General features: G+C 41.1%; 1 protein-coding gene across 2 annotated transcripts in view; it reads left to right on the top strand.

Annotated features, from left to right (window-relative positions):
- The window catches only part of ntrk2a (neurotrophic tyrosine kinase, receptor, type 2a), a 55,201-nt gene that overhangs the window by 733 nt on the left and 37,342 nt on the right, over positions 1-17,126 (top strand). For both annotated transcript variants that reach the window (XM_048989931.1, XM_048989922.1), the window contains exons 2-12: positions 1,504-1,578; positions 1,693-1,764; positions 2,067-2,135; positions 2,570-2,718; positions 5,398-5,534; positions 5,889-6,021; positions 7,091-7,390; positions 7,518-7,544; positions 8,114-8,125; positions 8,753-8,793; positions 9,495-9,594. In XM_048989931.1, the coding sequence (XP_048845888.1) occupies positions 1,504-1,578; positions 1,693-1,764; positions 2,067-2,135; positions 2,570-2,718; positions 5,398-5,534; positions 5,889-6,021; positions 7,091-7,390; positions 7,518-7,544; positions 8,114-8,125; positions 8,753-8,793; positions 9,495-9,594 (1,115 nt within the window). The remainder of the gene's footprint in view (positions 1-1,503; positions 1,579-1,692; positions 1,765-2,066; positions 2,136-2,569; positions 2,719-5,397; positions 5,535-5,888; positions 6,022-7,090; positions 7,391-7,517; positions 7,545-8,113; positions 8,126-8,752; positions 8,794-9,494; positions 9,595-17,126) is intronic.

Below are 17,126 nucleotides of genomic sequence, written 5' to 3'. Positions count from 1 at the left end.
CACGATCGTAATATTATCTTTGCGCAATCGTCTAGTTTGCATATGAATATTAACGGATTATGTCTTTTATATATTCAAAATAACATTAATACGAAATATTCGGATTGTACTATTTCACTCTGTTCCATATGAAGAAGAATCTGGATTTATGCATTAATACCCCATTGCAACGTTGTATAAATTAATTTACACAGCACAGTGAATTACTTATGGAAATAATGTATTTTTAAATTGATTCATAACCCTAAGGTTTATAGGACCAGATATTTTAAAAGTCATGTACAAATCAATGTGATCTAAATATAAACCATAATGTATCGATGCTAAAAAGCAGACGGCGCTGGCCGGTAGGACCAAATCGTTTAGAACACGTTGTGCGCAATAAATCGAGCATCGGGAAATTTTTGAGATATCGCAGTCATTTACCACGTAACACTTTAAGCACATACGACGCCTTTAAAATCGTATGTAGGGGACACGGTTATGTATCCCCTGAGGGGGTGATATGCAGGTTAGAATATCGAATAAGGTGAAGGTGAAATAGAGTAAAATACATTTTACAGGTTAGAACATGGAGTGATTTTGGCGAAGGAATAAATTTGATACTTAAAGTCACCCGCAGGCTGAATAGACAAGTATAATGAGAACGAAGACATTAAGCGTTGCCCATTCTGTGGCACAATTTGCGAGTTCTAATGTAAAACCCCCTTTTGCCAGTGATGAACATGACGACACGGGCCTAGTCTTATATTGGTTGTTCTGTGAAACCAGACTGCGGAATTCATTATATAAGTAGCCTGTTGGTAATGTATTGATAACCATCAAAGTATAATACATGATTATTATTTATCTTACAAATAAATACTGGATTACATAAAATTGATCGTGTGATTTATCGTCAAATTTTACCCTGTCAATTAACATAGTTATGTTGTAGAAAATATTCTTGAATAGTATCACGAACGGTTACTATTAGGTTAAACGCGATTTTATCTGTGACTCACGCGTCAAACCGAACCGTCGGTTGTCTTTATTTTGTCCATAAGATAATTAGGGGAAAGTGAGGGCAACGTACAACAGATAAAAAACCGATCGAAACGACGCAAACACCTGCTTTCAAATGGCTGAAACTAAAAGACACTAAAGGAACGTTGTTTTCTTTAATAAAATGCGGCGCGAACCTGCCTTGTTAATGTGTCTGCTAATGGCCAGCGCGAAGCGGATCCAATATAAAATTACTGACTTACTGTAGGCAGGTTATGAGTTTTATTTTACACGAAGCCTATATTTCAAACTATGAAGACAAATCCGTTTCCTTTAGTGTGAATATTGTAGTACTAAATTCTGGGCATTAACTAAAAAAATGTTTTTTTGTTTTTTTTTGTTTTTTAAAGAACAAGCTTAAAACCGAGTCTGAATTCACATGAAAAGAACAATATTAATATATCATCATGCTTATTTATTTTATGACTCAGAATGTCTGACTCATTTTACTTCTTACAGATATATTGCAAATCAAAGTAAATTGAAATCCATCAACGACATGGACTTGAAAATGTATAGGAACCTCAGAAATTTGTAAGTAAAATGCGTGTCGTGATTGAATATGAGTAAATAAATGAATTTAAATGAATAATCGAATGTACAAATATTTTAAGAATCAATTATTTTAAACTGTTTTTCCCCACACAGAACTGTGACAAATACTAGCTTGAATAACATATCCCGCCAAGCCTTTCTGGGCAATGCCAGACTGCAATATCTGTAAGTTTTTAGAGCCAAATACTTGCATCTTTGTGGTCATGAGTGAAATTATACCTGTAGCTTATTTTGAATTTGTACTGATCGTATATGACAATGTTTTTTTGTTTATTTGTTTTTCTGAATGGTACAAGAGATATTTAGTAGGTGGACCATTGACCCAAATGGGTGGATGTCATATAAAACGTGATCTGCGCGAGTCTTTCGCCCAGTTTATGGGTTGAGTAGTGATGGATATTGAACACAGTCTAGTTTGGCCTTGCATTGTAACATAGTAATGTAATTTCTCATCGTTCGACTTCTAGGAACCTTAAAGATAACAAACTGTCTGCGTTGTCCTGGAAGGTGTTTCGCCACTTAAACCTGTCATACCTGTAAGTTACTCTGTGTGTTATTATCATACTAATATGTCTGTAAAGGCAAAGGCTCTATTAAGTAAATGTGTTTGTTTCGGAAAAGATGCACATATTGTTCCATTACTCAAAATCATGTAATACAATGGCATGCAATACAACCCAAAAAGGTACTGACTGCAGCCTGTGAGAAAGTAAAAATTAAATTAATGATACAAGCCTGCTGCTTTCAGTCTGCATTTTCAGTTGTTTACTTATTGCAGCTGGGCTTATGGTACAGTAGGCTTCATATATGTAAGGCAGGTCACTTGTCTGTTGTAGAGATGTGGACCCCACACTCCCTCATGGTTCTCAGTCACCTAAGGTTTTAGATGAGCCTCCTTTCATATATGTGTGCATGTGTATGTAGGTAAGTATCAGTGACGGTGTGTTAATATCAGAACTTTCTATCCCAGAATCCTGTCTGGGAACCGGCTCCGCTGTTCCTGTGAGAACATGTGGATCCGACTCTGGTTGGGGGACGAGGCCGACGGCCAGGAGCTGCGGTGTGTGGAGGACAGCGGTCGAGAGAGGCCCCTCTCCCAGCTTTCCCCGCTTGGCTGTGGTGAGCTTTGTGCCCCCCCCCGCCCCCCCCCGCATACCCCTTTGTGAGGACCATAGTTCTGTAGGTCTGTAGAACTCATTGTACGTATCATGATTTTACATGCAACAGCAATTGAGATGAGCTACTGCCAACTAAGGAAAACCATAATGAGCTGAGGTGGAATCAAATCCTGTGTTCTGTTGGGTGCCTGGTAAACAGCAGAAAAGTGGAGTTACTTTCTACAGAAAAACGCATTAAAGGGTCTTCAGATCACAATAATCACCAAAGTGTTTTTTGGTTTTTTTTCCATCTAGCAATCCTAGCATTAGATTGCAGATGATGTCCCGATTTCCCCAATCAGTCAGTTGTCTCTACTAAAAGCTATCATGTAACAGATGGAGAGCAAGTTTCAGAGTACAGTGTCGTGCCGTTCGCCAAGGAACTGCAAAGCGAAATGGAAGAACATATCTGCAAAATAACAACACACTTTAAAAGGGAATGATTCATGCTCATTTTCGATTATTTGATGCCATTTACACTTTGAATTCATTTCTGATTGGACATGTGCTTATTATGATGATTTTTTTACAGCCCGTTGTTATTATCACCACAGCACAACATCTATATTATATTCTACAGCGATCGCAGCTCCAGTGATCGCAATACATGGGCAATAAAACCCGCGGACCTGTTATTTATTAATCAGAAATTTTAATCTAGTTTGTAGCCATCAACTTTTTTAGCCAGCGTCAGAGGCCAGGTCAATACCTTGATCATCAGCACTGGAAATCAGCGGCTGACTAAACAAAAAAGGGATCGCAGAATGTTTCGTTTCAGCATGCAGCTGATGTGGCCAGTGATACGTCTCTGTCTAGGCATTATCCCCTATAAACACTGCTTATAGCACTGCATGCTAACGCATGCAAGTACTGATCAGTAATGCAGAGGACAGAACCAGCACCAAGGTTTGTTTCTGTGAGCGGAGTGTGCATACGATTTTCTTCTGGGAACTAGCTGCTTGTAGGAATGTATGAAAAACAGTTGTGTATTTAGGAGGTGGAGTTATACTGTGAGCCGACATCTTCGGAAAATCTACTGCAGGCCCTCTGTGTTTTGTGCTGTTGGAGGGTGATGCTCTCCCAATGAATGCTGGTCCTCTGATGCATCATTGTGTGGGACACAATTGTGGAAATTTGATACTGAATTTCTTAATGCTGTAGAAGGTTATATGGAAGCTCTTCATGCTGAAAAAGGTTCACTGGAGGTGTCATGAGAGTTGCTAATGACACTTTCCACTGTATATATGGTAAGGTAATACTGAAGCAGTCTATGCAGTAAATGGTGTTCCTGCTATGGATGAACCCAGAAAGAAAACTGCAAGTCAGTTCTGAAAGATGGAAAAGTGGTTTTTGTGCTAAGGCTGTTTGATGACTTCTCAGGCGTCCGCTTTGGTTATTTAAAGTAATGCTGCGTTCACTTGTGTGCAGAATCTGTCAGTAATACATGTGTCTGGCGTGAGGGAACGAAAAGAACAAAATATGAAAACATATTCAGCTTGGTAAACGGAATGAGTTTTGTTAAGACCTTCCAAAGCGGCACGGTGGCTTACTGAACCTGCAAGGTTGTGGGTGTGAATCCCACCCTTATCTGTGCATATGTCTGTATGTCCTCCCTTTGTTGTGCAGGATTCTTCATAATCATCTGGTCTCCACAGTGTGGTAAATACAACCCCCCCCCCCACCTCTACACACATACACGCAGTCTTAGCATTATTATAGATAGATAGACAGTCTTAGCATTGCGGCAAAACCTGTTACTTTTTAGCTTGTGCTGATATCTTTCAGGTCACCACAATATAAATTTTATAAAAATTTGTGAATGCAATAAGAAAAAACTAAAACAGCCAAAAGTCTTGTATATTGTTTGGTTACTTATGGTTAAGGTTAGGGCTGGGTGGGGGTTTAGGTTGTTATGGTTAGGATTTGGGTTTTGTCCATAGAAATGAATGGAGAGTCTCCACAACAACGGGAACTGTGTGTGTGTGTGTGTGTGTGTTTGTGTGGTGTGTGCCCTGCAATGGATTGGTATGCCACCCCTGCCCCTTGCTACCCTGAGATGCCCCATGTACAGTTGGAAGATGGATGGACTGTAACTTTCCATATTTATAGAAATTACATTGTTTGGATTAGCAGTGGCACATTTTGTTGTTTAGCATGATGCGGGTCACAGACATTGATATTTGACCAGAAGATCTGAGGGTACAGATGGACACTCCACCCAATGACTGTGCTTTTCCATTTAATACTGATGGGATCAACATCAGTGGTGTTGACAAGTCTCTGCACAAGTTGCTCTGGTTAATGATATCTGAAAATTGCAAATTACCTGTAATATTTATTTATTATAAAAACATTATTGAACAGTATTGAAAAGGTGTAAATGGGCCTCATAAATGATCAGAACACTGTGTTTTTGAACCAAAAAAAACTTGTTTCCAATAAGGTTTGTTTGAAAAGGCCATAAAATAGCTCTTTATGTGAATCTGAGTGGGGGGGGGGGTTAGTGTTTAGTTTCTTAAATTAAATCTGAGGTGTTGCATTATTACTTTTATATACAATACAAAGTTTTGTGCCAGCAGTGATGTATGTCCCCCATACGTTTCCCATTTTAACACTACCCTCCTTTTTTTTTTTAACACAGTCCCTCCTGTGGCAACACTGACCCCTTCTAACATAACAGTGATCCAGGGTGCCGATGTTGTGCTGGAGTGCAGCGCGTCAGGAGCGCCCCCTCTTGAACGTACTTGGAATTTCAGCACCTTGGTCTCCGACAGAAAGGCAAGACGGCTGATCTAAACCCCTTATCAACGCTCATAACAGAAGAAAAAAAATACGCGACCGCAGATTATTTATTTAAACGTTCCTTTGGTGTTTTTCGTTCTTATACAGGAATTGGTGTCTTCTTCAAATGCTATCCCAAAGTTTTGTAGTAAAAAAAAATATATAGCAATTTTAACGTTTTCAGTTCCCTGTAATTGCAGCCTTGCGGACCGGACACACAAATAGTATCTGTGTATTTTCCATAAAAAACGAGTTGCATTTAACTTACGTAATAATGCATAATGTGTTTTTTCTTAATATTAGAGTAGGTGAATTTGTCAATCGAAGACTTACATACGTGTTTCCCCGCAGGTGAGGAACTTCGGGCAGCGATCGGAGGTGCGTCTTTTTAACCTCTCCTCCGTCGACAATGGCTGTAAGATCACGTGCAACGTCGAGAACGACGTCGGCGAGAACGAGTCCTCTGTTGTGCTCGATATTCTCTGTGAGTGTTAATACATCTGTCGGACAAATACACGTAAACCTGAAATATGTGAAATTGCTTTTATTAGATTACTGTGTCAGCAGTATTACGGAAATACTTGCATAACTTTCTTTCAGTGTTTACCCCTGTAATCACATAGCACCTTTAGTCACTTTTGTAAAGCAGAAATTATAATATAATATTACATTATGTATTTAATATTTTATAGTCCATATGGGAAAAACACACATTGCCTAAGTTACATACAACATTGTACATTCTTTGGTAGTACTGTAAGTGTAATCATATTTTTGTAGAGTAAAAAATATTTTAGAAAGTAACAATAAAAATAAAACTCTTAATTAACTTGACGTCAGACTATTCTGAAGTTGACCTACCAACCTCGTTTCATTCGTTTTTATGCTAGTCTAAATCATTTAAAAAAATGTTAAAACGTTTACACGACAGACTAATCACTGACTGGTATTTTCACCAGCTTATACAAATTCAGCTAAATTTAAATTTAAGGTGCGGTCTTTTGAAATCATTTCTGAATGTACAAACAGAGAAAATGCTGTCATTGTTCATGATGCACCACCTAACTAGCTAGCATGTTTTGCTAACCAGTAGGGTACTGTTACTTTATTGTCAAAACAACTGCATAGTTAATTACAAAAATACATAAGTAACCAGGCTTAGATGAGTATTCTAATTAATTTTAGTTATATAGATAATTATTTTGTTACTATGCTGTAGCTGATGTTTATGGTTATGGGTTACGGTTAAAAATGTATAAATCAATTTGAAAATTTATGAACATCACAGCCAAATTAGCCGATGGACATGGTCCATTTATATTATATGTTTTGTATTTGACCATGAAAGATTAATTATCAATTCATGTTTTTTTAAGTGGTAGGGTCCTTTTTAAGTGTGTGAAATGGGCCGTAGAGTTTTCATACTTATTAAGCAGATTATACAGTGAATTTTTAGTGAAGATAGAACATGTAGCAATTTTTGGGTCCCCTCACACTCCACCCCCCCACCACGACCACCACCCTGACCTCTTGGCGGACATTCTCTGCCTCAGTTGCTCCGGAGATCACCAAACTCCTGGATGCAGTGTCGGACCACCACTGGTGCATCCCGTTCAGCGTGGCTGGGAACCCCACACCAACACTGCAGTGGCTGTTCAATGGTGGAACGCTTGCCGAGGACAACTACATCCAGACCATGATCTACGACTTCTCTGAGAGCGAGTACCACGGCTGCCTCCAGCTGGACAACCCCACGCATCTCAACAACGGCCAGTACACGCTGGTGGCCGTGAACAAGTTTGGCAGAGACCAGAAGTCTATTGATGCCCACTTCATGCACAAACCTTGGGCAGGTGAGTGTGCCTGTGAGCGGGGGGGCCGGAGATCGGCCTTCACGCTGCCTGATGTGCTGTAGCATTTCAGTTTTAATCCGTATTCAGAAAGAACATTATTTATTAAATAAGCTCTTTTAATATTTAGGAGTCATCACTGAACCTGAGTACTATGGTGAGTATAACTCCATCACTATATTTAATTTTGGGGTATAAACCCACGAAAGAAAAATATGTATAAACTGTTAGTGGTTTGCATGCTGTCCATCAAGTTAAAAACAGTCAGAGTTTTTCTTTTTTCATTTTGCGTTTTCTTAGGACCGTAGTATGTTCTGATTACCTGCAGGGATGGGGGTCATTGATGGTCCTGCTCTGACAGTCGTCCGTCATATAATAAATAATGCATTAAGCACCATATATTCTTCTCACCTGCATTTTTGCAGTGGATGCTCAGCTCCGTGGGCCGATGTTCAGACGTCAGTTTGCCAGGGACAGCCTCGGCCGGCTTTGCGGCCTGGTGATTGATATTGATTTAAAGGGAGTTAATTGTTTGAAGAAAGGAGAGCGTTGGGAGGGCCCCCACATCAAAATATTACTATTGCTGCTGAGCAGTGTGCAAACAGGACTTACATTGAAGGCTCCCACAGATAAGCAGCTCCACAGCTCCGCCATCTGATGCTAATTGACTTTTCTGTTTTGTATTTTTGTCTTTGCTCCCGCCTGCTGCTGTGGAATATTTCACAGACTCGACCACAGGTAGGTGTTTGTGTCCTTTGTGCCTCCTCCCCATTCTGCGTTTAACCACAATTCAGTGCCTGGTCATGAATATGACATCGACGGTGATCCTACATGTGGAGTGAATGACGACGATCAGTAAATGATAGCTGAGGAAAGAAAGGGGCGTGGATGAGATGAATGGGTCCATTGTCGCGAATGTCGCAGGTTCACGTCCAATGAACTTCAGGAGAGCCCTTAGGGCTGTTACTCTGCGTGAATTTCCTCCGTAACACATTCATCACATAAATGATGTGCACATTGCCAGTTACTTGTCAGCTAAGCATCCAAACACAACAGTAACATATCACTAAGGAAAGAACTATCACTGCAGGCAATTCAAAGTGCTTTGTTTTGCATGGACACCGTACAGTGCCTTTACCGTACTTTACAGAACTATGAACAATAACTCATTTAAAGAGGAGCAAGACAAATCTTATACACTGTATATGAAAGTCACATTGTCCATTCATACAATATGATGTTTTTTAAAATATATTTGGAGTGATCTGCTTCAGAGGGGTCAGTTTAAATGAAATTACCAAAACTGCGAATGTCACTCACGCTTGTGCATCTGCCTTCCTTCTCGTTTTTCCTTCCTGGCAATAGAAGATCCTGTATTACAACCAGAAAGCAAAGACAGTGTTGCTGTAAGTAATGCTTTCAGTGTTTTTTTAATATTACATTTTATCCTTTATGGAAGCAATGTGATCCGGGCAGGTCACCCTGAAACCCTGACCTTACGCTGGGGTTCTCTGCAGGCTGTGGGGGGAGGAAGGAGCTGGTTCCGTGGTTTCCCACAATGCACTGGTCCAAATAGGTGGATATTGAATTTATAATAATAAGTGTAATGAATACACTTCGGCGTCATGAGATGGAAATCGGATAAAATGAAGATGTCGGTGTGAGCGTTGCCTAAGTGGGCTGTCCTCGCTTTTTGGACTCTAAATTTCTATGCTGATTATTGTAGTCATTAGTCACATTTTGTGTGGCTAAGGTGCTTGATGGTGATTGTTTTACCTAAATAATGAATATAAAAACCGCTACTTAGAGTTAAGTAATGTTTTTTTGTTCTTGTTACATAATGAATCAGTTGTATTATGTGAATTGTATATATTTAAAAGAAGAATGTGTTTGTTATGCACAGTTTCTCCTTTTGGATTTAAATATGTTGGCTATGAATACATCTTTGGAGGCCGTACTGGACTGCGCTGATATGCTGGTTATGTAAATCTTATTCAAGGACCATTGTTGAAACTTGTTTATATATTTGCCTGTGAGTCTCGGTGTAAACATGACTATGAGATGAAGGTTCGTAACAGTAGCCTAAAGGTCTCTCTCCACACACCAGGTGTATGTGGTGGTTGGAATCGCTGCTGTGGCTTTCACTGGATTTATCCTCATGCTGGTTCTTCTCAAGTTTGGGAGAAACTCAAAGTTTGGAATTAAAGGTAAGATTCTGCTGCTCTATCCATTCAGAATGCTGGTCAGTTTGATTATAATGTGCTTCTTGTTGTGATGTTACACAAAGACTGCATTTATTAGCTGTGCTGCAGCCACTGGGGACAGTAATAGAGAATAAAATACAGAAACAATTACACTTATTAACGTATAAGCTGTTTGGGGAAATGCTGAAAAGAAATAATTTGACCGATTCCTTCGTTGAACATCTGATGAATCTTATTTGAATTTACAAATATAAGAGAAATTACTGTGCTTGTTACATATGAATGTGCTTTAGGGCTCTGAGACTTGCTATCTATAATGGGATGTAGGCTAATCCTATGCACCCTTAACACATCTCTGTGGTTGGAAGATACGTAGATCGATGGAGGCCTAACATATGTTGCTTCTACCCTCATCTTCTCGGATTAAGTGTGTGTCATTCAGAATTTCTGCTTTTTGTCTGTTTGTCTTTAACACAATGTGGACTAACAGATTATTAATGCATTTTTGGGGTTGGAATCTCAAATTCCCACAAGTGCACATAAATACTTCACCTTTGCTGTGTTGAAGATGCCCCGTTTGAGGCTGTGCGGGGTGCAGAATGGTGTGGGTTGTGGAGTTTGTCAGGCTCCTTTAGTGTTTAACAGGGTGTAACGGGGAACATGACCAGTACTTGGTACTGTACAGCATTTTTAAATTACAAATGGTGAGCTCCGGAGCTCATGTGTGACATCAAAGCATTTTTGCACAGTGAGCAAATTAGGAGAAAAATTAGGTAGAAATTGAAGCGAAAGTCCATAAACTGGCATGTGATAATTAAGCACTTGTCATAAGATAGGAATGTCAGACAGGATGTGCCCTAAAAGAAAATAGACCATGGCATAGGTTATAATACGGTGCAGTTCCATATACTGTAATTTGGTAGGAAGTGTGTGGATGAGTGATTGAGGACGGCACAAAGGCCTTTTGTTACTCTGGAGGGCCAGATTTATTGAACACTAAGGCTTTTTTTGTAACAGGAACAAAACATAATAATATAAATAGTACCCTAACAACATAAATAATGTCCGGAACCTTTAACTGCACTTTTCATTTTATGTTTTTGCAGAAAGGAAGTACAGGCTTTGCATTGTTGGAAAAGCTCAGTGAATGTGTGCATTGCTCGGTTGGTTGGTACATGTTGGTCCACTAGATGCAGTCTGTGGTTGTCGTATGTGTCGATATTTTGATACATTTATGCGTCTACTGCAGGCAAATGAAATGGAATGTAATTACAGGTGCATATGTCTGTTAACATTTCTCCTTTAATTTAATCCACTATGGCTGAACTAAAGTTAATTACATGCAACCAAACAACGAATGCAGTGGTCAGAGATTGGAGACTTGTGGTTTACGGGCACACGGTGATTAGTCGAATGATACGTTTCACATGGCCGATGGTGATTGATGACGCCGTTCTGACTCTGGCAGTGAGGTGGGGATGGGAAAGGTTCCACGATTAGGGGTGATGAAGGGTGCAGGCAAGCAGATGGTGTGCAGAGAGGGGAGCCACACAGGAGAGCAAACATCCCAGGAGCAACAAAAGATGCAGGATGTGGTGGGGGGGTCAGGTGGGGAGCCGTATCAGGAGACCAAACAGCCATGAGAGGGTGGGGACACAGTTGTGGGGAGCATACTGCGAAATTCAAGGGATTTAACTGGATTCAGGTGGTGATGTGAGGCGAGTGCAGCATGGTGTCTGTGTGAAAGGGGGGGCGGAAAGCACAGGGCAAGTAGCCAGATTCAGGGGCCAGGCGGAAACGGAGACCTGGGCTGCACTAGAGGCGGGTATGGAGGACAGGTCTGACTCTGCTGCTGGGATGAGGGTGGATTCGGAAGCCGGACAAGCACAGGCTTTAATTAAAAGCGACACCAGGGATTCTGAAAGGGAGATGCTTCCACCGTCAGCAGTTGTAGAGAAGGGGTGGAACTTAGGGAAGTGCTGGACATCCCATTTATAAAGACGCAGCTTCAGGGTGTAACGTGAAGTAAATTTTGAATACGGCTGACACAGAGGTAGCAGCAAAAGCCGTAGGGGGTGATGAATGATGCTAGTGTGAGAGTAGATAATGAGAAAATGAGAGGACCTAGGACTGACCCCTGAAGGACACATACTGAGAGGGTCAAAGTGGGGAAGTCATATGTTATTTTGTAAACAGCTCAGCCGAAGTTTTTTTTTTTTAATTTCCTTTCGTTTTAGTAAAGGCTGAAGTGATTGTTTACTTTGCCGCAGTGCTTCTACCTCTGCATCTAACAACATAGACTCTATGGGTTTTAGTACTTGGCGTTTTCATTTTAGATAAAATACATTTTGCTTTCATTCTGATCTATGGGGCTGAAACTGCCGATCATTTTATGTGCAAATAATGCTGTCAAAGTGCCCTCAGTTTCAGATTATATCATTTAAGTGTACCATATTCAGGCATTTCTGCAAGTCATATTTAGCCATTTTAAATCTCATATATTTGCAAATGTGTGTCAGTACATTCTTAATAGAAAACCAAGTTTCTGCTTTTAATTTTATTGATTGTGCTTCACAGTAAGGATAGATTGAATCATACCAGTCAGCACGGTGAGGTTACAATTATTTTTGCTCATAATAATATCTGGTCTAAGTGTCAAATATCTGCAGTTGAAACTTGTCTCCATGTGGTCGCTAAATTCTAGGAGCTATCAGTAGACCTACCTATGATGTAAAGGAAGAATATGTTTCCAAAAGTTTATAAATAAAAAAAATATATATGCATATGTATATAGTATCTTTGAGAGCAGTCATTTTAAATTTATAAAGTTAATAGTATTTGGCAAAGGCAAAGGCAAATGACATGCCGTTAGGGTTGCTCTTGCTTGCAGTGAGGAGGGAAGATCTCGGAGAGTGCAGCCTCTAATTTTGGGCTGATTGATTGATGCTCCCTGGACAGGCTGGTGTGAAAAGAGGAAGCAGGGGATGAGATTCCACAGAGGCGCCTGGCTCTTCACAGAGCACTTATCGGCTCTATCAGCCGCTCTCCACAATGCAGTTAGGGCCACGGAGTCCCGCTGTTGCGGCTGGGAGGAACCATCTGGGTAGGATTTCAGCGCTGCCCGGGAATTTTCACCTTGAGCCGTGGCGTTTATTCCGCTCCCTCCCTTCCGTTAGCCCAAGGAAGCACGACGCCTCCGGCCTATCCGAGCACGCTGTCCTCACCCGGTCGTCTTCACTGTAGGACTCCCGAATTCCGGAAGGCCAGCGCCAAAGCCGCCGATTTCAATAAGCAGTGTCTCTCGCAAAAGGGGGGCCTTGTCGCCCACCCTCACACCCACGATTAGCTTAGATCATCCAGCACGAGACACACACGTGGGCTGATGGAGTTACGGCAAGCTGGCGAGGCGAGACCCGAGAAGGCATACATGCCACCGCCTTCCAGTAAACGCCGTCCCGGGCTGCATTATTCATACAGGCCGGACGGCATCGCGCTGGCTGGCGGTATAAATAAGGCATGACGGCCGAGGGCTACCGAGGGGCTTTGAACGGTAAATGAAACTCGCTGAGGCGGAGATGGAGACGGATGAGGTGTCACACCCTGGTTAAAGAGAAGGGCTGGTCTTTATATATGAGATTTGGCCGGTTGTTTTTTTGTGCAAATTTGTTTGTCGGGTTTTCTGGCGAATAGGATACGTTGGTGTATTTTGTGTGTGTGTGTGTGTGTGTGTGTGTGTGTGTGTGTGTGGTCCAGATGTACCTTACCTTGTGGGGATACCTTACCTTGTAGGGACAAAATGTCCCCAGAACGTGATGGATCACTTTCTAAAAATCCATGATTGCAATCAAAAAGCTAAACATGCAAAAACTCTTGTATTTTGTTCAGTTTCTTATGGTTAGGGCTGGGTAGGGGTTAAGGTTGTCATAGTTAGCATTAGCATTTTTCCCATAGAAATGAAAGCGTGGTCCCCGCAAAGATATGATTACAGGTCTGTGTGTGTGTGTGTGTGTCTGCATTCTTATATGTACCTGCTTGTTCTTACATTTCACTTGTGTGAGAATGTGTGTGTGTGGAAGTGAGACAGAAACTGCATGGCTATGAATGATTCAGTAGGGCTGGTTTCAGCTTCATTCCGTATGAAGGAGCAATGGGTGATCAATATGTCACTCTCAAGGTCAACAACAAAAGTCCCCGGCCTGTCCTGTAACCCTGCACAAGTGCCATCGCATTTCCTGAAAGTGTATCTTCTGTGACGTGGGTGATACACCAGAATGCCCAGGGTTCCAGAAAAATCACGTACATGCTCACACATGAGGTGGCCATCTCAGAGTTTAAGTATATCTGACGTCTGTTTAGCCACAGACTGTTTCCTATATATATAATCTTTAGAGAAGAGCCGAGGAAAGCTACTCTTCTGTAACACGGAAGCATATGTAAGTCATTTTTAGCCTGAAAGTAATTTATTGCTGCTAAGAGGCATTTGATTGTGCCTCATCAATTAAATATAAAAGGAGCTCTTTCCTATGAAGCAGGTTCTGGCAGTTACAGTATATCATCTACATAGTCCGTTCTGGCATTTTCCAATCTCAGCATGTTTCTGAAGTGTTTCACAATGCTGTTGTTAAATTACAGGCACACTTGGCTTAACGGGGTTATGGGAAATGTAATTAATCCATCCATCCATCTTCCAGACGCTTATTCAGTACAGGGTTGCTTGTGGGGGTGGGGGGGGGGTAGGCAGTCCCAGGCAGCATGGGACAGAAAGTAGGGGCTGTGGAATAAGCAGTATCAGCCCTGTCCTACCAGCGCTCATCACCCAGACAGTACAGTGCAACCCGTGGCTCAGTGAAGATTGGAATAGAATAGAATATAATAGAATAGAATAGCCTTTATTGTCATTGTACACATATAATGACATTTAAAAAGTGCTACCCCTGCTTGGTGCAAACTCAAACAACCACAGCAAGAACACACAGTAAATATAAAACGTCTTAAAATATAATAAAATATAGCAAATTTAATGGGGATAAGGGATCCTTAATTGGCTTACTTATAATGATTTGATCAGGATTTTGGGTGATTGAGGTTTTGCGGTTTTCTCCAAAGACCGGGAGAGCTTCCTTATGAAGAACCCAGGCCAGGTTTACATCATTGTAAAAGACCCGGATATACACACTAAAGGCAACTGCTGAAGCCAAAACCCTGTGATAGTGTGGAGCAGGACCCGGTAAAGCCAGCGTATTTGATTGATCCCCACTGAGCGACTGCACCGCATATTTTGTTTTGTTTTGTTTTTTTGCGTAAGAAAAGGCAAACCAAGGCAGTTTAAGGAGAAGCTGCAAAAGGAGGAGAGCATGCATAAGTGATGGACTTGGCACAGAGGGTTAATCGAACAGAATTGGAATAGCGGGGAAAGGACATACAAGGGCTATTTAAACAGTACCCAAGACTAGGTGCTGATCCACTAAAGATGCGTTAATAATGCTTAATGTAGGAAGGATTCAGTATTTAAACAGCATTTTCCCCCGACGTGTGAATGACTCATGACTGCATGATTTTATGTTAAAGAATGAATACTTTTATATTATTCTAATATAAATATATAGGACAAATAAAGTATTATGTTTGTGAGTAAAAAAGAATTCACCGATATTGTAAAATTCTTAAACATAGGCTTTGTACGAAATGAAAAATATTATTTCACCATTAGTGTTTGATTAGAAGAGGAAGCAATTTTTCAAAATCAGCACCCCTTGATGAAATGCCAAAATATCCGTGTTTTTTATCTTATCGTAAAACTTAACATCGCCAAATAACAGGAAATAATTATTATATGTTTAAACACCGTGTTTCCGCTAGGTACATTTCCTAATAATAATCTTTAGCACGCAAAAAAAATAGTAAAGCCAAATTATTGCGAAGACGGAAAAGAGGCGTCGGGTGAACGCCGGATCTGACGGTAAACTGTGACCGGCGCTGGGATTTGCGACGAGGCGAAACGCAAGGCGCATCCATGCCAGCTGCACCCTGTCTGAATCTGGTCTGAATCATGGTTTTAGCCAATGCATGATCTCATGCTTCATAACCACGCTTTTTATCGGTAATCACGAAGCGGCTGCGGATGAAGCGGAGGCTACCGCAGCGGTAATAGCCTGCTTGTGCGCACAGCCAGCGAGCGGCTAGCACGCAGCTAAAGCGCGTTCTTAGTTAACTCTTCTACTTGCCTCTCGTGTCACTTGCTTTATGACTTTTAATAAATCACTTGGGTAAATCGCCTGTGTTACATGTGTTACGATGAAATTTATGTCAGGGCTCACATAAATTTGTTATCCCTTTGCTGGACGACTGTGCCGACAGAGCTGAGATGCAGTGGCAGTGCAGTAAAAGTGCAGCCCTTAAAGCAATGGACAGAGACATGCAGGGGGTAATTAGGGCTGAGATGCATTGGCAGTGGAACTTTTAATGCAGAGGAAACAGACATAAAGGGGGCAGTTAGATGCAGTATCAGCTCAGAAGTATCTGAGTGATGGCCACCTAGACAGTACCATAGTTTTTTCATTAAGTCAGATGAAGCACCGTAGTGACTTTCAATGTTAAATTGTGCTTTTTTTCCTCAACATTTCCACATTATGCTCTAGTGAGTTCTAGCTGAACCCATCTGTTAAAATCAACAAGTAAGCTGTTCCTAGCCATGCTATGAAACACAGTTATTACAGCAGTCGTTTCCATAAACATGTGAAATTCTTCTTTTATTTGAATGTTAACACGCTATGCTGCATATTCAGAGCAATGGCCCTGTGATTTTCCGGACTCCCATTGACTTGGCAAAACCAGCATCCCCTCAGTTTTCCTCTGCTTGTGGTTCAACCAGTAAATTTTTGTGAGCAAGTATAACATATTACAGAGCAGGAGCATCAGTTGAGATCTATGATGCTTTTCCACTGCCATCAAGAACCAAGCCTTCTGCGAACTGGTGGTTTTCCATTGTAAATTATGCAAATAGTACCTGAGCGGTAACAGCGCTGACATGGTTCTGATTACTAGCAGGGCTGATAGTGTGACCAAACTGAGCTGGTTGTGTCACGACCATCTGATTGGTCAAAATGAACAGAGATGCCAGGGTTCCCTGCATGGATTATCTGAACGAGAAAGGGTATAGAGTGGCAGCCAGAACTCGAACTTAGTCCGTTCAGAACTCGGGTTTGAATCCTAAAAAGTTTGGGTTCTGATTGAATTTTCCCCATAAGAAATAATGGAAAACCAAGTAATTGGTTCCCGGCCCCAAAAAATTACACCTAAATATGTTTTTTTAGCATTTAAACACCAAATGAACAGGATAAAACAAGAAGAGCATTTTTTTTCTTATTGGCTTCCAAAACTATATAGAATGTACCCCAGCACTACCCCTGTCCTGCCCCGATCGTCCGCTTCTTCCATGTGCCACGCCCCCTCGTTAACCTCGTGTGGAATCCCCGTGTGATCAGCTGTTTCTGATTGTTGTTATTAGTCCTCTGTATTTAGTCCGCGTTTCAGTT

The sequence above is a fragment of the Brienomyrus brachyistius genome, chromosome 2 (assembly GCF_023856365.1).
Source record: "Brienomyrus brachyistius isolate T26 chromosome 2, BBRACH_0.4, whole genome shotgun sequence".
NCBI lineage: Eukaryota > Metazoa > Chordata > Actinopteri > Osteoglossiformes > Mormyridae > Brienomyrus > Brienomyrus brachyistius.
This window is presented reverse-complemented; position numbering and strand designations above follow the sequence as displayed.